Source organism: Pristiophorus japonicus, chromosome 8, assembly GCF_044704955.1.
Source record: "Pristiophorus japonicus isolate sPriJap1 chromosome 8, sPriJap1.hap1, whole genome shotgun sequence".
Lineage (NCBI taxonomy): Eukaryota > Metazoa > Chordata > Chondrichthyes > Pristiophoridae > Pristiophorus > Pristiophorus japonicus.
In genome coordinates, this window is record NC_091984.1 from 218,545,297 (window position 1) to 218,571,561 (window position 26,265).

General features: G+C 45.6%; 1 protein-coding gene across 1 annotated transcript in view; it reads left to right on the top strand.

Moving 5' to 3' along the window:
* Positions 1–691: 691 nt before the first annotated feature.
* LOC139269253 (2'-5'-oligoadenylate synthase 2-like) overlaps positions 692–26,265 on the top strand; it is a 58,003-nt gene continuing 32,429 nt past the window's right edge. The window contains exons 1-7 of the mRNA XM_070888340.1: positions 692–1,361; positions 6,530–6,824; positions 8,195–8,370; positions 10,423–10,673; positions 15,208–15,340; positions 17,197–17,680; positions 25,903–26,001. Coding sequence (XP_070744441.1) covers positions 1,191–1,361; positions 6,530–6,824; positions 8,195–8,370; positions 10,423–10,673; positions 15,208–15,340; positions 17,197–17,680; positions 25,903–26,001 — 1,609 coding nt within the window. The 5' untranslated portion in view covers positions 692–1,190. The remainder of the gene's footprint in view (positions 1,362–6,529; positions 6,825–8,194; positions 8,371–10,422; positions 10,674–15,207; positions 15,341–17,196; positions 17,681–25,902; positions 26,002–26,265) is intronic.

The following is a 26,265-nucleotide window of genomic DNA, read 5'->3' on the forward strand; positions in this document are numbered from 1 at the left end:
CATGTGCTCCAAGTGTCCTTCAAATTCGCAATGTCCTGCAAGGCATCTTAGCTCGGCAACGTAGCTATCCACTTCCTGGCCTTCAGACCTCGTGTATGTGTAGAACCGGTACCTTACCATCAGAACGCTTTCCTGAGGGTTTAGATGCGCCCAGACCAGTGTGCACAAATCATCATATGACTTCTCTGTGGGTTTCGCTGGAGCGAGCAGATTTTTCATGAGGCCATACGTTGGTGCCCCGCAAATGGTGAGGAGGCTCGCTCTTCGTTTGGCAGCGTTCGCTTCTCCTTCCAGCTCGTTGGCCACGAAGTATTGGTCGAGTCGATCCACAAAGGTTTCCCAATCATTTCCCTCCGAAAATTTCTCCAGGATGCCTACGGTTCTCTGCATTATTGTGGTGGGGTTCGTCGTCTGTATCTCGTTGCCAGTTGTTATGTCTTGAATAAAGAATCTGACCAGATACTGCAAGCTCAAAGTAATGTGTGACCGTAGTCCTTTATTACAGGTCTCCAGAGTGCCTCTCCAGCCTGTGAGGCCTCCTTATGTACAGGTGCTCCCAAGGGATTGTGTGATCCCTTGGGACTTCTGGGGATGAGACCTCTGGTGATTAAAGAAGATATTTACAGGTTTATATAGATAACACCGACTGTCCTCCTTTCTCCGTTCCGCAGACCCCTCTCCCTGGGTTTCACAGGACGTAGTGGCGGCCTCACAACCTCACCGTTGGCCTGTGCTGCGCCGCTCCTGGGCCACGACCCCGCTCCTGAGCCTCGACATCCATTTCTCGCCACTTCCGACCTCCTGGCCTTGCCGACCGCCAGGCCTCCCGCTGCTCTCCGATCTCCGGGCATCCCGCTGCCCTCCGACCTCCGGGCCTCCCGCTGCCCTCCTACGCTCCCTCTGTTCTCCAACCTCCGGGCCTGAAATGAAACCGAAACCAAAGAGTCAAGTTTCGAGGAAATGGAAACAGATTTGGTGTTGACGTGAAGACATCTCTAAAGTGATCATTCTACAACTATAAACTTTGGACTGGGTGTGGTTGCAAATCAGTGACGTACATGACATTTCATGGTTAGAAACATTTTTCTAATTGTGCCTTACAATTTTTAGAATATTTGAAGGCGGGGTCAGCAGCTGGTTTATAAGCAGGCTGTTGTCACACCAAGCTCACTTCTGTGAAAGCTGGGACGATGGCGTTATACGGAACTGAACCCAAGAGGTTGGACGATTTCATTAAAACTAATCTGGAGCCGGATGCATTTAACGTTGAAGTGAGGAACGCTGTGCACAGGATCTGTGAATTTTTGAAGAATCGGTGTTTTATCAAACGACCCGAGATCAAAGTAATCAAAGCTGTTAAAGTAAGCGATTTTATTTGTAATGAATAATACTTAATGAGTAGTGTTTACAATAAATTACTATTTAAAATATCAGATACCTTCCCTTGTTTATCAATGGAGGTGTTTTCTGATGTAATTGCTCATTTTTACTGATTTTAAACATTAACTTTCCTGTTTTCTGCGCTGAGCTCCTTCTGTCCAGACGGTGCAGACTTGCCGTGAGATACAGACCCACGGGCACCAGCTGCCTCCGGTACCCCCCCCCAGGTTAACGGGACTGGCTGGCATCGCCGGAATCTCCTGCAAATTCTGTGCCTTAACGCAATGTAAATGTGCCATTATAATGGCGCAAGTTTCCTAAAAATCTCACCCAATTAATTGGGGATGCTTTGCCTAAAGGGACAGAAAGTTTTTGATCTGCTTGTTGTAAAGTTTCAGCGGCTTTAGTGGTACTCCTGATGAAGACAAAGTTCACTTTAAATCTGCTCCTCTGACAGAATGACATTTAGATGCAAATCTCTCCAAAGTTCAGTGTGCTTTAAATCTTCTCCTTTCAAAATCAGCAGCTTTTGTTTCCTTAAAGGGCCAGCATGTATTTAATTTTTTTTCATCTGAAGCAATAAAGGGCTAGAACCTCCACTTTTTTTGCATGCGTAACGCCCACTTAACGCCCATTTTGCTGCTGAAATGACATATAACGCCCATTTTGGCACAAAATGGAAACTGACGGGCATTTTTAGGAAACTTATCGCCGAGCGTTAATTTACCCATGTGTTTAACGCCGGGAAAATATATTACCGCCCGCATACTTTTTTGGGGCGGAATCATCAGAATGGGTGAAATGAACACCCATAATATCACCCAGCGCTACTTTCCACATGGAATTAACGCCGAGATTCAATAATACCGCCCGCCCACTTTTTTTTTGTGGTAAAGAGCACATCTGGCTAAACTAACGCCCAGGAGATCGCCACCGTCACTTTCACCACTTCGCCCAAAAAAATGCCCACAAAAGGTGAAACTGTTCTGAACGAACGCAAGCGGTGTGGCTGGCATTTTTAAATCACATGTCGCTTCATTCAAAAGACTGCTTCAACTTTGGGGGAGTTTGCATTGACTCTCGAGTTCTTCTCAGGTGAAGTGAACATCTCAACAGACATATTTTCAGACTCTGGACTATTGGGGGTTTACTCTCGGTGTATTTTAGTGAGGAAATCATTGCTTCTGATCAATCACTATTATACTTTCAATGCAATGGGGCCACCAAACAATAACTGTGCTTAAGCAGCACTTCAGATGTCTTGACTACTCAGGAGGGGAGCTACAATACAACCCTGAGCAAGTAGCTAAATTCGTGGTCGTGTGCTCCAAGCTGCACAACCTGGCTATCGGGAGGGGCCAAGAATTGCCAGAAGGCACTGATGCTCCACCTCGGGAGAGAGAGGAAGAGGACGATGAGGGGCTGGACGCTGACCTAGAGCCAGACAATCAGGCTGGCTGTGCAACCATGCCCACGACTCCCTCCAGACCATAGGAAACGGCCCGTGGTGGCTACATAGCTGCAAAACTCTTACGCGAGGAGTTGATATCTGAACGATTTGCCTGAAAGAGCGTTGATGTGAGTGACAATACTGACACACTGCTGTGTGTGTGCAGCTCAGACATCAATGGTGCCCATCACCTTGATGCCAGTTAAAGTTTACGTTGATTGAAGTTAAGTTGTATTTAACCCTTTCATGTTAAGGAATCACCAGCCTGTAATGGTCCAGCTATCTGAGACAATGCGCAACAAGGTTATGTTCAATAGCAAAAATTTTATCTCAACATTGGTCTGCAATCATAAGTATCACAGGCAATAACAACCAACCCCTGCCCACACTCCACTTTTTCTACCATTGACATCAATCAAATGTTCAACATGTCCAGCAACACAGAATACAAAGGCAAAGCAGGAGGATGGTCCCCAGCCCCCATACATTACAACAAATTGCATACACCCAGATGGAGATAAAGCACAGCCATCACCTGCGGACATGCACCTCATTTTCCTTCCCCCCTCCCCTTCTTCTCCCCACCTCTACCCCTTCCCCTCCTCGCTCCACGGCGCCTGGCCGAAGAGCTCCTCAGGTGGTGCCTCATTGGGGGGGATGAAGGCAGATGCGGTGGTTGCATGGGTACGGGAGCAGGGGTTGCCGAGGGGACAACATTCTCTGATGCAGAAACAGGATCTTGGTCCTAGCTCTCATCTGTCGTTTGCAGTGGTGGTGCGGAGCCTAAGGGTGGAGTGCCGCGCTTGGAGACCACTGGGAGGCCTGTGGCAGCAGTGTGACATCCAGGGCCTCAGCCATCCGCGAAATGTGCTCAGTCATGGTGGCCAGCTGTTGGGATATGCCCCCCCAATGCTTCGCTGAGCTGGTCACCAATGTTTACAGTCCTCCTGGTCACATGTACCATCTCTCCGCTCTCATCTGACACGCGTGGAACAGACTTGCCACGTCCACAAGGCCTCCGCGGGGTTGGCGCAGTCCTGGGGACAAATGGGGTGCCCTGTGGCGAGGTGGTGGGACCGGTACTTCCAGAGTGGAGGCGGGAATGACCAGAGGACCACTTGAGGTGGAATGTCTTCTGGAGCGTGGCGATGCAGGTTCCTCGAAGTTCGGGCTCTCATCTGTGGAGAATAGACCCAGCGGATTGACGGGCGAGAATTGGACCTCCTCAGCACCAGATGTTGGATCATCCGGAGAGTCGTGTCCCACTCCCCCACCTTCTGGCCTCTGTGGTCTTGCCTTGGGACACACTGCTGGCTAAGCTGCAAAACACAAATTAGGTTATTAGAGGAGAAGGGGATGCTAGAGTTACAAGGTGAGTTCACTGCTACACACAGCATATATGCACAACAAAAGCACCACTGCTCTCAAAATCATTGCAGACATCACATTTCATGACCATCAACACATTTGCATTGCAATGATTTTCATTAGGCCAGCATTATTTCTATGACAATTTTCGAAATCATCTATCATATATGATTGTTCGAATATGAGTGGGTGTGGCATCTATTGAATTTACATCATGCAATGGTGTAAGCTTTACTCACGTGGCATTACTTTAGGTCTGCGGATGCGTCTGTGGCTGTCCGGGGGTGCTTCCCCACGAGTGTGAGCACCTGCTCCTCCATCTCAGTGATGTTGCTGGGCACTGGTGGACCCCCACCCGTTCGCCTCTGCATGGACCTCATCGGCGATAGCTTCTTCTGTAAAAGGTGACAGGACGACATGGCATGAGATCATTGCATGATATCATTACTAGGTACTGTCACAGAGACTGATACAACACATAACCGACAGATATATTCATCATTATTATGAAAATTATCATTCTTTACCTAAAGACGTGCACTGTGACCGTAGGCTTTGAGTAAAACATTCCCGGTTAAAGTAAAAGATCTCACACCTGCTGATAGTCACTCATGACTGTTACAAATCAAATTATATAAATACATAAGTACATGTAAATCAATGTAATACTTACTCTTGTGGATCCCACAAGGTCGTTCCATCGTTTGCGGCATTGGTTGCCCTCACGCACCTCGTTGGTCGCCGACGAGACCACCGCTGCTATCTCGGTCCATATCCTCTGGTAGGCCTTTGGGGTGGGCTTCCCACGCCCTCCCTGTGTCAAATCACCCCGGCGTGACTCGACCTCCTGCAGGTGGGAAGCATTTGCATCGTCCGAGAACCTCCTGGTTCTTTTGCGCCCCCCAATGTGCTCCTCTCCCACCTTACTGCTCTCTTCAGTGTCAGTCTCCACAGCATGCTGTGATGCCTCCTCCTCTCTCTCCATTATAGGCCAAATTCGGGTAAATATGTGGCTGGTAACAGCTAATTTTTGTTTGCCTACTTGCTGTGAAGTTCTAAAGTCTCCCTCCTTCCTCCCAAAACAGTCACACCACACCCAGATACTCCTTCAGTCCCTCTGAGCTCCCTCTCTCTCTGTCTCCTCTTCTGCGCATGTCATGATGACCCTTGAGCTCCTGAATCATGAAAATCGGATGTTGCCATGCCGTTGATAAGAATGGCCACACTTTACAGCAGAAGGTCAAAAAAATGTAACGCTACCGCCCATTTTATATCGCCTGCGGTAACACTTATTTTCAAAAATGGAGACTAGATGCTTTGAGAATGGGCGAGAAGCCGGCAATCTGAAAACCCTTTTTTAACACCCATGCCGGAAATATTGCCCATTTTTGGACAATAACCACAAAAGTGGAGATTCTAGCCCATAGTATTATTTGAAATACAAATTTCAGGTTATTTGAAATACAAATTTCAGGTTATTTATCAATCAAATATACTTCACAATTTGGGAAAGGATGTGAGTATTGCTCCCTGAATACACCCCCCACCACCCCTCCCAATGCTGCCTCCATTCATCCTATCTCCAGTCAGCTACAATGAAGAAATAGTGAGTCTGTCACATAAACTCTAGTATAAGGGAAGGAGAGAGCAGACCACAGATAGGTGGTAGTTCATGGCATCACCCTATTTGAACCTGTTCACTTTGAAAATGGTCACATGACAAGTATCAATAGCCCTCATTTGCATCATGATTTTTATTCTCGTGCTTAAACAGCATGTTGTTTGGCAGATTCTGACTTGGTACTCGCTCTGTCAGTGGCTAATGCAGTAAATCCAACAAATTAATCCAATTCCCCAAATACGGTAACACCACTCATTTGAAAGTAGATGATGTGTTAAAATTGACCATAATACTCCACACAAGAATGCAACTCTCTGCCTAGTGATCCCACTCCCGTTCACCTTCCAGTCACCTTTGCTGGAAAGTCTGCATGTGTCCAGTGAGGGCAAAATTGGTTTGTGGCGCCTTCAGTCTAAGATTATACTTGAAGGATGGTTACTTAGGGGAATTGATGAAGAGTGCTCGTGGAACTGTGTCCCATCAAGAGTCAGCAACTTCAGGCAAAGAGGAAGGGAAATGGTAGCAAAAATTGTATCAATGCTAATTCTGGGCATAATACAACGATGCAGATAATCTGCATTGTCTCATTGGTTGTTCAAGACTGAAGAATATCAATACGGTCATTTTTTGTACAGGATTTCTGGAATGTGTCAATTCACCAGCAGCAGAAAGAGTCAGAAATAATTGTCTATTTTTCTTCCTCTCCTCAGGGTGGGTCATCAGGGAAAGGAACAGCTTTAAGGAATGGCTCAGATGCGGATCTGGTCGTCTTCCTCAGTTGTTTCAAGAGTTTCCAGGAGCAGAGAGACACCAGGCAGGAAATTCTTGAGGAAATTCGCCAAATACTGGAAACGTGCTCACAAAGCCTTGCGTTTCAGATCAGTGATTTCCATATCCCTGCAATACCAAACATCACATCAAAATCGATGAGCTTCGTGCTGAAATCGAAGAAGAAGAGTTCGGACAGTGTGGCGTTTGATGTTTTGCCAGCCTTTGATGCATTAAGTAAGAATTTATATGAATGTTATAAGACACTTGTACCTATCATTAAAGTTCAAATTTAATTTTAATTCTTCTCTGAGCCTCTGCTACTTATCAAGAAAGATGGGAAGAGAGTGGACCTTATCTGCTTTGCTCCATCACATGTTCCATTCCTAGTTAAGATGATGCAACATTTGAGTTCCATATTTAGTTATTGCTAAGGAAGAATATGTTACAATGTACTTTCTGAGTGTATCAGATGCAATAGCCTGTCACAGACACATGGAGACCCATCACAGAAACATAGAAACATAGAAAATAGGTGCAGGAGTAGGCCATTCGGCCCTTCGAGCCTGCACCGCCACTCAATAAGATTATGGCTGATCATTCCCTCAGTACCCCCATTACAGGAGAGGTAATGAGTGATATTAGCCTAGGTTTATGATTGACATTATTTTAACACTGGCAGTAACCCAGGTTGGTATTAAAATTACACTGATGGGAAGTCTAGGATACTGACTCTTAAAGCAAATCTAACCAGTAATCAGAGGATGAGTGTATTCCAGATGAGAGCAATAGATTATTGGGCACAAAGAGAATCATGGGATCTGGGGATAGGACGAGAAAGTGGAGTTGATGTAGATGTTTAGCCGTGATCTTCCTATTTCTTATGTTCTTAATGTCTGAATTTTGTTACCTTTACCTTCCTTTTCTAAAGAAAGTGATTCAGTTCCTTGTCCACCAAAAGTGCTCTGGTAATTTTCCCAGTTGATCATTTTTCATACCAAGACAACAGTGTCAACAGACTATTTGGCCATGAGTGTAGGGGACCATACACTGTTTTCATCTGATGACTAATCATGGTCCACTTTCCAGATGGCGTTTCTGGGTAGTGATCAGGAGACAAAAACTGCTACATTTTGTTTCCCTTCCCAACCCATGGACACTGAGGCTATCTGTGGTAACCCACTGCTGTCCTGGCTGACCTGCTGAGATTTCCAGCTTTTTCTGTTTCTATGCTAGAGTATGAGTTGCTCTACTTGCAGACACACATATTCGCAGCCAGATCTAAAGCAGCATTAGCAGATACTTTGGACCAGGTCACCTGTGGAAATGGTACGAGATCTATAGACACCTAATTGGGACTTGAAGGAGAGGGGACTTCCCGGGTCATATATATAGAGACAGAGAGAGAGAAATACCTCGTGGTGCTCAGAGAGGAATGTGGGAAACTTTCATGAGATTCAATAAATGGGGCAGCATCCACTAACATGCAGGTATACATGGTCTGTTTGATTGATGGGCTAAATGAACTGCTCTCACGAAGGACTTGTCTTTGAAACTACTTGGAACCACAGTAAGCTGTTGCTCATTAACTATTTTATATCTTGCAGTGGGAATGGACAATGCAAGTGAAGCACATCTTGAACTAATCAATTTTGTGAGCGAAAATGGAGATCCAAATGGGGAATTTTCTGCTAGCTTTACTGAGCTTCAGAGAAAATTTGTGAAGCGGCATACTTCAAAACTCAAAGACTTGATTCGCTTGCTAAAATTTTGGTACAAACAGGTGAGTGACTTGATATGACTTGGAGGACTATGGGAGGATTAGGATCAATATTTGGAATAACTGAAGGTTATTACTTCTCCTCTGCTAGAATCTGGCTTTACTCAAAGCTGTTGGAAGGAGTTTGGAGCAAGGGGAGAGCTCCTGTACATCTTCTGGCTTAGGCTGAATACATGTTAGACCAGATCCTGATTCTCAAAGATATTAAAGACCATTTCCTGATGCCTTGCTCTGTGGGGCAGCTGTGTTCATACAATCATAGAATCATAGAAATTTACAGCATGGAAAGTGGCCATTTCGGTCCATCTTGTCTGCGCGGCCGACCAAGAGCTATTCAGCCTAATCCTACTTCCCAGCTGTTGGTCCATAGCCCTATGGTTACGACACTTTAAGTGCACATCCAAGTATTCTTTAAATGTGGTGAGGGTTTCTGCCTCTATCACCCTTTCAGGCAGTGAGTTCCAGACCCCCACCACCCTCTGGGTGAAGAAATTTCCCCTCATATCTCCTCTAAACCTCTCCCCAATTACTTTAAATCTATGCCCACTGGTTGTTGACCCCTCTGCCAAGGGAAACAGGTGCTTCTTATCCACTCTATCTAGGCCCCTCATAATGTTATACACCTTAATAAGGTCTCCCCTCAGCCTCCTCTGTTCCAAAGAAAAAAGACCCAGCATCTCCAATCCTTCCTCATAGCCAAAGGGAGCTGTGTTCAAAGGAAGTGCAGGTCAGAGATGGAGCCTCAATCCTTTAACCTGCATCACGGTTGAACATTTCCATATTTGTTGATGACACAAGGGATAGGCGGCCTTGCAGGCATTGTAGATGAAAGCATAGAATTACAAAGAGATTAATGTTAGTGTGCTGACGTGGATTGAGAACTGGTTGGCAGACAGGAAGCAAAGAGTAGGAGTAAATGGGTACTTTTCGGAATGGCAGGCAGTGACTAGTGGGGTACCGCAGGGTTCTGTGCTGGGGCCCCAGCTGTTTACATTGTACATTAATGATTTAGACGAGGGGATTAAATGTAGTATCTCCAAATTTGCGGATGACACTAAGTTGGGTGGCAGTGTGAGCTGCGAGGAGGATGCTATGAGGCTGCAGAGTGACTTGGATAGGTTAGGTGAGTGGGCAAATGCGTGGCAGATGAAGTATAATGTGGATAAATGTGAGGTTATCCACTTTGGTGGTAAAAACAGAAAGACAGACTATTATCTGAATGATGACAGATTAGGAAAAGGGAAGGTGCAACGAGACCTGGGTGTCATGGTACATCAGTCATTGAAGGTTGGCATGCAGGTACAGTAGGCGGTTAAGAAAGCAAATGGCATGTTGGCCTTCATAGCGAGGGGATTTGAGTACAGGGGCAGGGAGGTGTTGCTACAGTTGTACAGGGCCTTGGTGAGGCCACACCTGGAGTATTGTGTACAGTTTTGGTCTCCTAACTTGAGGAAGGACATTCTTGCTATTAAGGGAGTGCAGCGAAGATTCACCAGACTGATTCCCGGGATGGTGGGACTGACCTATCAAGAAAGACTGGATCAACTGGGCTTGTATTCACTGGAGTTCAGAAGAGTGAGAGGGGACCTCATAGAAACGTTTAAAATTCTGACGGGTTTGGACAGGTTGGATGCAGGAAGAATGTTCCCAATGTTGGGGAAGTCCAGAACCAGGGGTCACAGTCTAAGGATAGGGGGTAAGCCATTTAGGACCGAGATAAGGAGAAACTTCTTCACCCAGAGAGTGGTGAACCTGTGGAATTCTCTACCACAGAAAGTAGTTGAGGCCAATTCACTAAATATATTCAAAAGGGAGTTAGATGAAGTCCTTACTACTCGGGGGATCAAGGGGTATGGCGTGAAAGCAGGAAGGGGGTACTGAAGTTTCATGTTCAGCCATGAACTCATTGAATGGCGGTGCAGGCTAGAAGGGCTGAATGGCCTGCTCCTGCACCTATTTTCTATGTTTCTATGTTTCTATGTAAATAAATGCCAAAACTATGGCAAATGAATTTCAATGTGGGCAAATGTGAATTTCTATTTGTCAACAATTTAGTATGTTAAGCCACGGAAATCTGAGCTGGAAGCCGGAGAGCGCCTGCCTGCTAAGTATGCAGTGGAGCTGCTGACTATTTATGCCTGGGAGGAAGGCAATGGGATGGAGAGATTTTCCACGACTGAAGGGTTCCGAACAGTCCTTGAACTGATCTGCAGATATCGGGAGCTGTGCATCTACTGGATCGAGTACTACGATGTCAATAATAAAGTCATTGCAGACTTTCTAACCCAGAAACTCCGAGCCAACAGGTAAAATCTTCAACCACGTTTGAAACGATACCAATTATAGCTTCTCCAGTGTTTTCAGTTTCTATTAACCTTCTTCTGACCTACAGTGCAGACAGTTACAACAGAAAGACTCTGCATTAATATTGAGCTTTATCACATCCTCAAGATGCCCCAAAGCTCTTCGCAGCCTCCTCAATAACAAACTATGTGTTCTGACACCTTTCTCTACCTCCCTCCATTGACTCCTCCAATGCCAAGTGTAAGGACCTCAGAGCTTTCCATTTCCAACCGCCTTCACCTTCACCCGACCTTTCCCATGTTTCCAGTTCCACCAGCTCCTACTCCATGTGACTCTAGCTTCTCCCGGTTAGCCCTCACTGGAGTCATCTAATACATGACACCTATCTCCTACTCACCATAACCGCCTCTGCCCAACCAACTCCTAAATACAAAGTTACCTTTCTTTGGCACACTGCTTGCTGACATTATTAATGGGTCCGACTGTACCCAATATAACTATCAAATGGTTCTGCATATTTTTTTAAAGCCATTTTCAGTCATTTAAAATCGTGTTCATCACAGATGGTGGATTGACTATGTGATTAAAAATGCTTATTTTTTGTGATAAACCCATTTTCAGCTGTATTAATCACGCTGCACCATGTTACTGCTCTTATCTTAAGGGATATTTTTTAAAGCAAAGTTTTTTAACTTGTCTCCAACTCACCATAACTGTCTCCGCCCAACCAATTCCTAAACATAAAGCTACCTTTCTTTGGCAAACTGCTTGCTGACATTATTAACAGGTCATATGAATTGGCTTTGTTTCCCTACTTTCAAAACTAATCAACCCTCCTCATAAATTCCACCCTTGAGCCCTTGTTGTCTCTTATCTACCAACCAACTCTCGCCTCCCTTTCCTTTCATAGGATTACATAGGATACATGGCACAGAAACAGGCCATTCGGCCCAACCAGTCCATGCCGGCATTTATGCTCCACTCGAGCCTCCTCCTGTCGTTCCTCATCTACATCTATCCACATAACCCTCTATTCCCTTCTCCCTCATATGTTTGTCTGGCCTCCCCTTAAATGTATCTATACTATTTGCTTCAACCACTCCCTGTGATAGCGAGTTCCACATTCTCACCACTCTTTGGGTAAAGAATTTTCTTCTGAATTCCCTATTGGATTTCTTGGTGACTATCTTATATTGATGGCTCAAGTGAAAACATTCTCTCTGTATCCACTCTATCAAAACCTTTAATAATTTTAAACACCTTTATTAGGTCACCTTTCAGCCTTCTTTTTTCAAGAGAAAAGAGACCCAGCCTGTTCATCCTTTCCTGATATGCATACCCTCGCATTTCTGGTATCATTCTTGTAAATCTTCTCTGCACCCTCTCCAGTACCTTTATATCCTTTTTATAATATGGCAACCAGAACAATAACAGTAATGTGGCAAATGAGGGTACGGGGCCCAGAAGAGCCGAGGGCCTGGGGGCAGCACAGGCCTGCCCACACTACAATATGTGTGCGCATTAGGTCCGTGCAGCAGAGTAGGTCTCCAGTCATTCTGGTTTACCCTTGCCACTGGATAACAGCCTAACTCTGTCAAGCCCGTGTGGTGACTGATGTGCAACGGTCACCACACATTTAAAAAAATTCAGCTACAGGCATCTTCCACCCCCTCAATTGGAGTTCAGGACTGTAATATCGGGTCCTTCATTGAAACATCCTTGAAACATCTGTGAACACATGTCGAAGTAAGCCATCCTCATTCAAGGGACCGCCTATGATAATGACACAGTACTCTAAATGTGGTGTAACCAAGGTTCGATACAGGTTGAGCATGACTTCCCCAATTTTCAATTCTATACCTCTAGAAATAAACCCTAGTGCTTGATTTGCTTTTTTTATGGCCTTGCTAACCTGTGTCGCAACTTTAGTGATTTGTGTATTTGTACTCTGAGATTCCTTTGTTCCTCTACCCCAACTAGACCTTGAGGTAATAAGTGACCTCCCTATTCTTCCTAACAAAACGTAATGCCTCACATTTATCAGTATAGAACTTCATATTCTCATTCTGCAAGTTTATTAATGTCCTCCTGTAATTTTCTGCAGCTCTGCTCAGTATTGACTATTGCCCCCAATTTGGTGTCATCCGCAAATTTAGAAATTGTGTTTTTGATTCCAGAGTCTAAATTGTTAATATAAATTTTGAACATCAGTGGTCCCAGCACTGATCCTTGTGGAACACCACTACCCACCTTCTGAGAACCTCAAACACATCGTCACCACACAGCTCTGCATTCACCTCTTGCACCAGTTCCTATTTGAATCCATTCGATTCCACTTCCATTATGTCCACAACACTGAGACGGACCTGTTCAAAGCCACTAATAACGTACTTTGTGACGGCAATTAGCTTTCCTTGTCCTCGTTGACTTTTTACTGTGTTTGATATAGTCAGTGCGCCTTCATCCTTCATTGCCGCTCCACGATGTACTATCTCCAAGGTACTGACCTTGCTTAATGCCACTCCCACTTGTCACAAGGTAGCCAGTATATCTCCTGCAGTAGCTTCTCCCCCCCACCCCCCGTTCCACAATCAACTAAGTGTGCCCAAGGTTCTATTCTTAGATGTTATTTATATATTTAAATGAGTTGACCTTGCATTATCAAGTAAGGTTCTCTCAATGATACACAGGCACATGGGCCCTGAGAACACAACCTTCTCATACAAGATTACAGCAGTTGACCTGGAGTTTCCGCTCGGTTGCACTGTTTTTGTCCAGCCGAAATCAGCATAATCTGCACAATAGTTTGCGGAATTTAAAGGCAAATTACATTCAGCACAACTCGAGTTTCCCCGATCTTTTGCGCTAGATTAAAAAACATTGCGTTAGAAGCAAACCCTGCCCACAAAACTGGCCACGCCCCCAGGATGAATTAATCACCATTGGGAGTTTCCGCTTGTTTTCAGGGCTTTGATGAGGCTCTAAATATTAAGCTGGTTCTTTTGGACGCAAGGACACCAATAGGCACGTTCAATGTATTTTTTAAAAAAATCACTCAGAAACTGAGCACTGTCGGGGCTTATTTGTTGTGATAAATCTATTTTCAACTGTATTAATCACACTGCAATAAGTTACCGCTCTTAAATATATCAAGAAATAATTTTAAAGCAAAATGTTAATTTTTTTTAAATATGGCCTTTTAAAAGCATTGGTTCATGACAGATTTTGCATCCGGTGAGTTTGAGCGAAAACTTGAAAGGAAACAAACCTTCTCAAAACGGGTGCACTTTTGGGCATAATTTGCGCCCAGGAGCGGGGCATCTCACACCATGCCCCATTAGTTAGACATATTTCCCTCACCCTTCAGCTCAACAATTATTCACACTGCAAATTACTGGAAGTGCAAGCTGATAACAGCGTGGTGAGGTCACGGGGCATCTGGGACCTTGGTGAACAATGGGACCAACAGTCTATCTCCTTAACCAATGAAATTCTAGGATTGAGAAAGACACAGAGGAATGGTGGAGAAGGAGTAGGGTGAATTATGGCAAATCAGGAACAGAATGAGAAATAAAGGCTGGAATTTTATCTTGGAGGCGAGTAGGGAGCAGGGGGGCTGCAATGTGATCGGGAAACCCGGGAGAACGGGTTTTCCTCAGGTCCTGCCGAATGCAATGGCTGGGCTTGATTACCATGCAGCTTGTCAGTTGGAGAGGCTGGCTGGTTGTTGGGTGGGTAGGCCTGCGACACCAGGCCGCAGCACCCGGGGCAGTTGCGTGATGGAGATCGTGGAGGACTCAAGGTGGAGATCATTGAGGACTCGGAAGGCTGGAGGAGAATCTGGGGACCAGGGACCGAAGGCCGGTCGGAGGTCGGGGGCCGAAAGGCAGATGTGGGATTGGAGGCTGGAAAGCGGGGGTCGAGGCAAAGGAATCGAAGGGAATGGGGGATCGGAGACCTCGTCGAGGGTAGGGGGGGGGGGGGAAGGTGGGAGGCCTCGGGAGGGAGGTCGATGCTGTCTGTTCATGGGGGGTTGGTAAGGCAGGAATGCTGGATCCAGCAGGTAAGTGGAAAGGTACTTACTTCCTGTAGCCAGCAGTCCTCGCCTTCCATTAGCTGGCGGATTCCCCGAGGCCTCGGAAACCTGCCCTCCCACAGTTAAATTTAAAACAGAGCTTCAAAATAAGGCAAGCAGCCTCATTGTAATATTTAAAGTGTAAATCCGCCCCCATTCCCCCACCATTAAAACGGCACTGGGCATGTGGGAGGCGGGGTTGGGGTTGGGATTCATATTCCTAACAATTTAATCTCCCACCCGACCCAATCCACCTGTTTTTTGGGATTAAAATTCCTCTCAAAGAGAAGGAAAGAAAGACTGTATTAAGAGAGTGAGAAACAAATGAGACAGAAAAGAATGAATTTAAAAAAATTACATTTAAGGAATCTCTCAGAGCAATTGACTACCTGTGTGAATGTTATTTTGCCAGCAAATCCTGGCCCACGCTTAATAATTGTTGATATGGTTTTATTTTTCAGACCAATCATTCTTGACCCAGCTGATCCAACTGGAAATGTGGCTTCATCAACTGGATGGCGTGTGATGGTGGATGAGGCTAGAAAATGCCTGAGCGAAACATGTGTCTCTGGAGTCCAAGCGTGGGATGTCCAGGTAAAATGGTTTTAATAAATGATGACAATTTGATCCAAGGGAATGTAGAAATGTAGAAATTATAGAAATATTCATGTTAGATCCAGGAGTTCCTTCTGTCTAGAATGGATTTGAGCTCATGTCACAGAGGTGAATGGACATCGTTCTCATTATTTACCTCAATCCTCAATTGGAACCTTTATTCTTTTCATCGGAGCTGGTAATGATAGCGTAGCTGTCAAGCATTAAAGATATATGGAAAGCCGCACTAATCAGAAACTCCCTAGGTTCAATCCTCAGTCCGCACTGAGTTTGCTGATCTCAGCTGGGCGACTATGGGAGTGCAACAATTGGTCTCAGCACGCCTGCATGGGAGATGGGGAAGGAAACAGCTGAGATTCCCACTGACCATTTATTGTATGTGTGTGGACATCGGATAAGTACAGGATCAGACTGGGTTGAATGCTCAAACAACACTAACTGTCCAAGCATATTCATATTCACATCCGTACCCATATCCAAGTCATATTCATATCTGTACCAACATCCACAGACATTCCCCTGTCCACTACTTTAGTCACCTCTTCAAAAAATTCAATCGGGTTCATCAGGCATGATCTAACTTTTACAAATCCATGTTGGCTCTCTCTGATCAGCTGAAAATGTTGATAATGTTCAGTCACCCTATCCTTAATTATAGACTCTGGTAATTTCCCGACAACAGATCTTAGTCTAACTGGTCTATAAATCCCTGGATTCCCTCTCTCACCATTCTTAAATAGTAGAGTGACATGTGCAATTTTCCAATTTAAAGGAACAGTTTCTGAATCGAGAGAACTATGGAAGATTATAGTTGGAGTATCTGCAATGTGCTCACCTATTTCCTTTAAAACCCTGGGATGGAAACCATCTGGCCCTGGGGGCTTGTCACTCTTTAGTGCCATTATTTTCTTCATTATTGTTCCTTTGCTTACGTCAATTTTGTTGAGTCCCTGCCCCTGATTCAATATTAGTTTCCTTAGGATTTCCAACATGCTGTCCTCTTCCTCGACTGTAAATACTGACGCAAAATAATTCATCAATCCGCTATTTCCTTATTTTCATTGACAATATCAACCGTTCTCAGTTTTCAAAGGACCAACATTGCTCCTGACCACCCTCATTTTCCTGATATAATTGTAATATTTTTTTGGTGTTGATTTTGAGATCCCTTGCAAGCTCCTTTTCATATTCTTTTTGTAGCTCTTGCTATCTGTTTTGTCACCCTTTGCTGTTCTTTGCATCTCTCCCATTCGCCAGGATCTGTGTTATATTTTGCATTTTTGTATGTTTTTTCTTTTAGTTTTATGTTGTCTCTTACTTCTTTAGTCATCCATGGCTGGGGTAGAACTCTTGCCCCTCAGGGATATAAACTGGTTTTGTACCACTTTAAATTATTTTTTGAACACCTCCCACTTTATCCATTAACAGATTTGCCCAGTTTACTGTGGACAGTCTCTGTCTCAGCGCACTGAAGTCAGCCTTGCCTCAATCTAGAATCTCAGTCGCTGTTTTGCGTTTCTCCCTTTCAAGTACTACGTTGAACTCGATCATGTTATGATTGGATTGGATAAATGTCCACACACCATTAGGGTGTTAACTAAATCTGGCTCATTACTCATGCCCCCTTGTGGTTCTAGGACACTTGTGTAAAGTACTGAACTGTAGCTATCACTCCAGCAAGAACCAATCAGGAGAGAACAGGGAGAAAATTAGGGAAATATATTTATCAGAATACTCATTAAAAAAAGTACAAAAATGACTGAGCTGATTTTCCAGCCCCCCAACTAAAAAAGTACATCATTTTTTTTTCTCTTCTGTTTTTTTTCTTGTCTTAGCCAGTGAAAGAGTTTGAAATAACAGTGATTGGCCTGGAGGGTTCCCTGTTAGATCTGAATGCCAACATTTACAACAAGATCTCAATGATCAAACAGGAAATCCAGCAAGACCGGAACATTCCACCTCGCCATCAGCGCCTGAAGTTTAATAAAACTATTCTGAATGACCACAAAACCTTGTTGGATTGCGGAATATTCTTTGATGCAAAGCTCCATCTACTCCCAATGGAGATATTTGTCAAGAATTCAGATGGGCGTATCCTGACACTTAATGTATCGCCAACTGACAAGGTTTCAAGTCTCAAAAATAAAATTGAATCTTTGGAGCGTATTCGATCAGACCAGTACTACCTGACCTTTCAGTCGAGGCCACTAGAAGATGGACACACACTGGAATACTATGGCATTAAGACACATTCTACCATCAACATCAACTTGCGTCTGCGTGGTGGCAGGGTGATTCAGCTTCTTAATGCGGAGCATCATAATTAAACAGTTTGAAAATTCATAGCAATACTAATGACTTTAAATTGCATTTTAATATTACTTCGTATCAACAGGAATGAATTCATTATAACTGCTCATGACAGTTAAGATCTGGTTAATGCATAATAATCCTTTCCACTGATCGGTCTGATACTGACCAAAATACCTACAATTTAAGCAGAATTCATGTGTAGAATGAGGTAACACATTTGTAACAGGGTAAGGCTTAAGTGTGGGTGATTCTGTGCATTCTGTATCAGTCATTGAAAGAATGGTACCTAGAGTAGATTATATTTACCCTCATCCCTCCAGAGAACATTGCAGGTTTTGCCCATTTATTTGTTTAGTTAGACTGTGGTCCCACCGCCCGCTCCTCCAGTTGGTGTGACCGGTATCCCTGGGAATTGGGGTCAGTCTGTGCTTTGCACCATAACTTGCGGCTCCTGTCTGCTCTGTCAGTGCACATTGAAGATGGCGGCCACTGGCCAGTTGAGAGGAGCGCTGCTCTGCTCAAAATTAACTGAATAACCATTATTTATATTTATTTTACATTTTGTGTCAGCGGCAATTCTGTTGCCAACTGCAGCAGTGAGTAAATAAAGTTCCTTTAAAGGTCGATAGATTATCAGACTGGTTTTGCTCATTCGTAGATCATATATTCATTTGCTGTAATTATCTGTTATGAATATTTTACAAGTTTGTTTATGTATTAAGATAGTGACTATATTATTTGCCAATTAAATTGTATGTATTACAATAATGGTATGGAATCATACGGCACGGAACGAGGCCGTTCAGCCCATTGTGTACCAGCTCTTTGAAAGAGATATCCAATTATACCCATTCTCTTGCTCTTTCCCCGCAGTCCTGCACATTTCTCCTTTTCAAGTATGTGTCTAATTCCCTTTTGGACGTTACTATTGAATCTGCTTCCACAATATCACAATAGGTTTCCTATCTAGTGCTGCACAATAAAGATCCTTCTTAATACTGAGTCTGTCATTCCATGCCCGAACTCATTCAAAGGCAGCATTAGCCGCTGGATGGCCAGAACTATTTAGTGAATAGCTAACCTTTAATACCGTTATAAAGTTCCCAGGTCTGGGAAGGCTCTACTTATACCTCTCTTCCACATCTGGATGGACTACAAGTAACGGTTTCACCTGCCAGCCAGTCCTTCTCTTACCTTTAACCATCAAACAAAAAGCGAAATACTGCAGATACTGGAACCACTCAGTGTGTCAGGCAGCATCTGTGGAGAGACCAGACACGTGTTTGTTTTGGTTTCAGACCTTTTGTGAAAATTGGAAATTATGACCAATCAGCAGCAGTTAAAAAGGAACAGAGCACGGGAAGGGGGAGGGGAAACACACACAGGAAAAGATCAGTATACTGCTTACATGGAAAACGGGAGATAGTTTAAATGGCAGAAGTGATATTAGGATGAGACAATAGGAGGCATAATGACAGAAATCAAAAAAATGAAAGACACAGAGGCCCAGTGAAAGTTTAAAAAGCTGAGGCAGGTGGAAAGGGAAACATGAAAAATTGGCAAAGTAAAGATAGAAGCAATTGGATTAAACACATTGCACTGGTCTGATAATCATCCAGTGTCGCCTGTGTCTGATCCTCAATCTATATTCATTGACTATTGCTTCCCATTTACAACGGCGGAATTTGTACCCAGCTGTGATTTGTTTGGTGTATGTATGTTTCATGCTAATGTACGCAGTCATTATTTTGTCACTATTTCTGTTTTCAAAATATTTTTGTAGAAATTAATCTTTTTCACTGAAATTTCAATAAAATCTGTGATTTTGTACAGTGTCTTCACATCCTTTACATTTTCACAATTAAACACTGTTTTGGTTTGGTCTCACTCCTAACACTGAGCTGCACATCCATCACATGCAAATAATACAGCCAAGCTGTCACTTATTGCAACCCCCACATTGTCAAAGTTAAGGCTGGATATTGAAGGTAAAGTGGCCTGGACCCTAAAAATCCTGAGTTGATCCCCTCACTTGGGATCTGATCAAAGCAGTAGGAAGATTGGAGGAGGGGGTGGGGAGCAGGACAACGACCCCCTCCCACAGGCTGGTAGACGTCCAGGTTTTCGGGTGCGTGGGCAGACGGACACCAAAGATGCCTCCAACATGGTAAATGATGTGACCTCCCGCTGACCTCACGAACTCCAGTGGTGGTTGGTGTTGGGAGACATCAGCAGGCACGATCCTGGCACAACTGCCGGGCTTATAGCCCTTGAAATTTCAGGTTCACTCTTTTGCATTGCATACAGTCCTTTGATAATTAAGACATGGATTTTAGCCCGGAGGCAAGTTCTGTGCGAGGGACCTGTTATGAGGTTTTAACCTAAGGGCTGCTTGAAATTTGTTTCTGTCGGGTCCCACCACCCGCGCCCACCCCCCCCCCCCGACCCCCTACAGGCAGCTTGATTGACAGGCTGGAGGCCTTGCGGGCCCTCAGCCTACAAGGGTAGGTAGGTATAGTAAGATCATAAGAAATAGGAGCAAGGCCATATGATCCCTCGAGCCTGATCCGCCAATCAATAAGATCAAGCCCGATCTGATCTTGGCATCAAATCCACTTTCCTGCCTGATCCCCATAACCCTTGATTCCCCTATAGTTCAAGAATTTGTATCTCAACCTTGTCCACTGGGCCAGCAGCCTGGCACCCAAGAGGGCGTGTCGGGCTGCCTGTTGCCGGCTGGCCGAAATTGTTGGTACCACAGCTCTCTGGGGGTAGAGAATTACAAAGGTTCACAACCCTCTGAGAGAAGAAATTCCTTCTCATCTCCATCTTAAATGGGAGATCCTTTATTCTGAAACTATACCCTAGTTCTAGATTCCCCCACCAGCGGAAACATCCTTTCAGCATTTACTCTGTCAAGCCGCCTTAGAATCGTGCATGTTTCATTAAGGTCACCTCTCATTCTTCTAAACTCCAATGAGTATAGGCCCAATTTCCTCAACCTTCATCCCAGGATCCAATCTATTGAACCTTCTCTGAACGATCTCCAATGCAAGTACATCCCTCCTTAAATAAGGAGATCAAAACTGTATGCAGTACTCGAGGGGCCTGAAGGTAATGAAGGCCAAGGCCCGCCCAAAGGACCGCTGATGGCTGCCGAGAGACTGGGCGGTACTTCACCAGGAAGAATCCACTAACAGTGGTGGCAGTACCGGCCGGCAGCAAAATAACGGCTTAGGCCGTCAATCTGGGCGGCAGTGGGCGGGAGCTCCCAATCTCGGCGGCAAAGGCTCTTGCTGCCCAAGTGCCACCGAGGATGGACTTGGGGCCCAGGGAGGATGGAAGACCTGAAGATAAAAACCAGCACATAAAAAAACCACCGGAACACCTTCAGGGAACCCATCCAGGTAGGTCGCTGTAAAAAATGTTTAAAAAATATGTTCACTAACCTTTTTTTGCAGGTCTTCGTACTTAACGTTGGGGTTATACCTGCCTCCACGCAGCGGTCCTGCTCCCTGCTGGCGCCCACTCTCGCCTGCGCCAATCTGGCAGCTCGGCGGGCGGGAGACCACTTGCGCTACTTGGCCGCCAGCAGCCGTCAGTGGGCGGTTCCCGGTGGTACTCCCCTCCCTCTCGCTCCAGCCTAAGTGGAAACTGGCACAGAGGGGAGACCGGAGGCAAAACTCGGCGGCAGTGGGCGGTAAGGCCACCAATATCGGGGCCTAGGTGTGGTCTCACCAATACCCTGTACAGTTGTAGCAGGACTTCCTTGCTTTTATACCCATCCCCCTTGCAATAAAGGCCAACATTCCATTTGCCTTCCTGATTACTTGCTGTACCTGCATACTAACTTTTTGTGTTTCATGCACAAGGACCCCCAGGTTCCTCTGTACCGCAGCATTCTGTAGTCTCTCTCCATTTAAATAATATTTTGCTTTTCTATTCTTCCTACCAAAGTACATAACTTCACATTTTCCCACATTAGATGCATCTGCCAAATTTTTGCCCACTCATGTAACCTAACAATATCCCTTTGTAGACTCTTTGAGGCTGAAATTGCACCCCCTCTGTAAGCGCCATTACTGCCTCTAAGAGGCGGAGAGGCCTTACGACCGTGGGCAGACCGATGGGCTGACCTGTTTGAAATTGCCTCCAGGCCAGAAGCTGCAGGAACAGTTTCCGTCCCGTACCGCCCATTTTTCTGCCTCATCGGGCACGCGTCGACCCCACACCGACCGGGGGAAACCCCTTTCCACCCGCATGGGAAATTGCACCCCCCCCCCCCCGGCAAATTGCCCCACCGGAGCGGAGCGGCCGCCGGTCAGTGCCACTGACAGCTTTCCCCTGCGCGATGCTGTGTATGCCTGGGCGGTGTGTCTGCCCTTGAAGTGGAGGGCACGCTGCCAGCTCCTACATTTTATTTGAATTGTTGGCGGACTGCCAGGTCAGCCCGACAATGGTGCCGACAGGTTCGGCAGGGCCGGCAACAGGCCGCCGGTACGCCCTCTTGGGTGCCAGGCTGCTGGCTTGGCTGAAAGCCTCCCTGCTGGCCCAGTGGACCGAACTAAAATATTTGCAGAGTTCACCGCGGCCCTCCCCTTTAATTGAAGGGGAGGGACGTTGTGACACGCCATCGTGAAACGGCGCTGATGACTCATTGGGACAGCCGGCATGACAGAACGGCACTTCCACCCAGCAGCCACTAGGAACACCGCCCCGCTCCAAAAAAAAATTCAGCTGAAAATCGATCGAGTCTCCGCCCCATGGACTGGGACGGAGAAAAAGGAAAAAAAAAACATAATTACGCCCCATTTCGGGCAGAGGACAATTTCGGCCCATATGTGTCCTCACAACTTGTTTTCTCACCTATCTTTGTATCATCTGCACATTTGGCTACCTTACACTCGGTCCCTTCATCCAAGTCCTTAATATAGATTGTAAATAGTTGAGGCCCTAGCACTGATCCCTGCGGCATCCCACTAGTTACAGTTTGCCAATCTGAAAATGACCCATTTATCCCAACTCTCTGCTTTCTGTTCATGCCCCCAATATATTACCCCCAATAACACGAGCTCTAAATTTGTCAAACACAATGTCCCTTTCATTAAACCATGTTGACTCTGCTTGATTGTATTATGATTTTCTAACTGTCCTGCTATTACTTCCTTGATAATGGATTTCAGCATTTTCCCAATGGCAGATGTTAGGCTAACAGTTTCCTGCTCTCTGTCTCCCTCCTTTCGTGAATAGGGGCAGTACATTTGCAGTAGTGGGGGAGTGAGAGAGACCGTGGAGTGTGTCCTGATTGTGGGGGGGTCCGATGGTGTTCGCAGGGGGGAAGACGCTGGTCGGGAGGTTGCCGATCACGGGGTGGGGGGGCTTCTGATTGCGGATGGTGGGACCAGTTTGCGGGGTGGTCCCGATTGTGGGTTGGGGGGGGGTGGTCCATTGGTGGTTGGGGGGAGGGGCAGATGGTGGTTGTGGAAGTAGGGGGGGAAACGATGGTGTTTGGTGGTGCCAATGGTAGTCGGGGAGATCATATCTTCGGGGGGGAGGAATCAGACAGATCATGGGGGGTGGGGGGGAGTGGGAGGCGTTTACAGGAAAGCTTGTTGGGTCTGGAGGAATCAATCCTGCTGCTCCTGACCCACAAACAGTGCTGTAAAGGCACTCACCACCTGATTTGCCTCCTTTCACCTGCCGGGTTTCCCGAGACTTGGGACACCCGGCCAAAATGAGTTAAAAATCGAATGACTGTTAAAATGAAGGCCGGCAACCTCATTATAATATTTAAATGACCAATCCGCTTCGCGCAAGTGGATTGGTTGCCCACCCCCTGCCCCGCCTCAGTTAAAACTGGAAGTGGGCGGCTTTGAGGTGTGTTAGGTTCTTGTTTCAGACTTGTTGCATTTCAACCTCTCACCAGACACCAACCTACCCGGTTTGGGGAGTTAAGATCCAGACCAAAGTGTCTGTAGATTGTGGCTGGGACTCAGCCTGATAGACTGTTAGGAGAGACATGTAGATGTTCATTCCAGTCAGCTAGTGTACGATAGCAAGGGGTCCTTGTTTGATGCCTGAATCTTGCTGTTGTTTGCCTAGATACTGAGACACCCCACAGATTCTAGGAGATGAGAGGTCCGCTTACAGAAATGGCCATTGGTCTGTGATGTCATGGAGTTTGCCTAGGTTGCCTGAGCAGGAAGTTTTTAAATTCATAATTCTTCTGTACTGCTAGGAACAGCTTGCAAGGATTCACCCAAAGATTTCTCAGAGAGAAGTTAGCAGACTCCCAGGGTAGATGGGTCAGCAATGACACGACTTATGCAAGTTTCTGTGGCCTCTCAGACTATCAATAAAGATTGTTTTCATTCAATATTGACAGATTGTCATTCTAGATTAATGAGAGGTATGTTGTTTGCCCAGAGTTCTACAGGCTGTTGCCCTTGGTGATTGACAGCTCAGTGGGCCTGAACTGACTGCCTTTCGGTAACAGTTCTCTGAGCACCAGTCTCTCCCCTCCAGAGGCAGAGTGAGCTGTGAGGCTGTAAACTGTTCATTCATGTTATTAATGTCAAATAACTCAGTTGTTGCTTTGAAGCTGTGTCTGTCATAATACAGCGTTTTTCACTCCACTTTATATAAAGAGAGAAGTCGGGTGGGCCACGTGTGATCTTTTAGTGGACGGTAGACAGAGCAAGGGTTCACTGTTACAATCACTGGGTCATGTTCATTGAAGGTGGAAGGTGGGCGAGGAGAACATTGCAATAGTCGGGTCCGGCAAATAACACATAAATGTAATGTTATGCATGTTGGTCGGACCAACACAGAATATGCTCTCATTTTTAGATGTTATTTTGTTTATGGAACATCTCTAGTTGCTCTTGAGAAGATGATCGTGAGCCGCCTCCTTGAACTGATCCACTCTAGGGGGCGGGAGGTGGGGGGGAAGGGAGTGGTGCGGGGGGGGGAGGGTGTTGGGTGGTGGAAGAATGTGATCCAGGTCTAACAGAGGGCAGGTCCCATCTAGGTCACGTTCTTACTCTCGCTCACCCACCTCCTCCTTTAGACCTAGATCATGTTTCCGCCCCCCCTCCCCCCTCTGTTCTCACGGTGCTTTCCCCCAAAATAAGGTTCCCTAATTCCTGACCTTCCCCACCAATTCTTGACCCCCTCTACCCTCTCCGAGCTCCTCATTCCCCCTCTCTGATCTCCTCCCCCTCCCCCCTCTTCGATCCCCTCTCCTCCCCACCTCCCCCGTGCCCCCCCCCCCCCACACACACTTTGATCCCCTGACCTTCTCCGCACTGAAAAACGATTCTATTACATGGTAAATCTATGGGTGGTTATAACAACTACTAACAGATTGTAAGCACTTGTTATAACCACACACACATACACCTTGATTCATTGAACCACATGTATTTTTGATATGTAACTTTGGATGACCTCAAGTCTATGCAGGGTAGAATGTAGGAGGCCAGCTACAAGTGCGTTGCAATAGTTAAGTCTAGAGGTAACAAAGGCATGGCTGAGGATTTCAGCAGCAGATGAGCTGAGGCAAGGGCGGAAACCGGCGATTTTACGGAGCTGGAAATTGGCGGTCTTAGTTATGCCAGAGATATGTGGTCGGAAGCTCATTTCAGGGACAAATGTGATACCAAGGTAGAAACAGTGTGATTCAGCCTCAGATGGATGTATGTGAGAGGGATGGAGTCAGTGGCTAGGGAATGGAATTTGTAACGGGGATCGAAAACAATAGCATCGGTCTTCCCAATATTCAATTGGAGAACATTCCTGCTCATCTAGAACTGGATGTCGGACAAGCAGCCCGACAATTTAGAGACCGTGGAGGGGTTGAGAGAAGTGGTGGTGAGGGAGAGCTGGGTGTCGTCAGCGTACATGCGGAAACTGACGCTGTATTTTCGGTGATGTCTGAAAAATAAAACACTAATGTATAGTCATTCCTTTATCTGTCGACAATATAACCAAAAACAGAGGCGGGGGGAATCGAATCAGCTGTTTGTTGCATCAATGTACCGTTGCCAGAACCTCCCCTTTCAAGTTTGCAAAAAATAAATATTGTCACAGTGCGGTGTAGGACGTCCTCTGCTGTTTCCAGCGGTATCTGCAGCACCAGGCTGGGAAATGTCTGCAGCGAGACTAGAAATCGAAACTCAACCAGATGGAAGGCATTCTGAGGAAATAGAAACTTACTACATTATCAGCAGCTCGTAAATCGGAAGTTATTCACACCCTAAACCTCATCAAAAAAAGTTATTCACATCTGAAACCTCAGCTTCTGCTCCGTCACTGCAACGTGAAAGGTGAGTTCTTCAGTTTCCATAAATCTGTGCAAACATTCCAGATAAATGAACAATAACAAAATAGTCTAAATATAAAAAATAACGTCATTGGCAGCATGACTCGGAATTGTCACAATCAAATCGATTGGAAGATTGTTTACTCAGCAATTGTTTTTAAAACTTGCAGCGAGTTTTTAGTCTTAACTGGTCTCTGAAGCGACACATTCAGAATTAGCCCAGGGCTCGATGTCACTCCGGGGAGTTATCAAATGCTCGTTTTGTTTA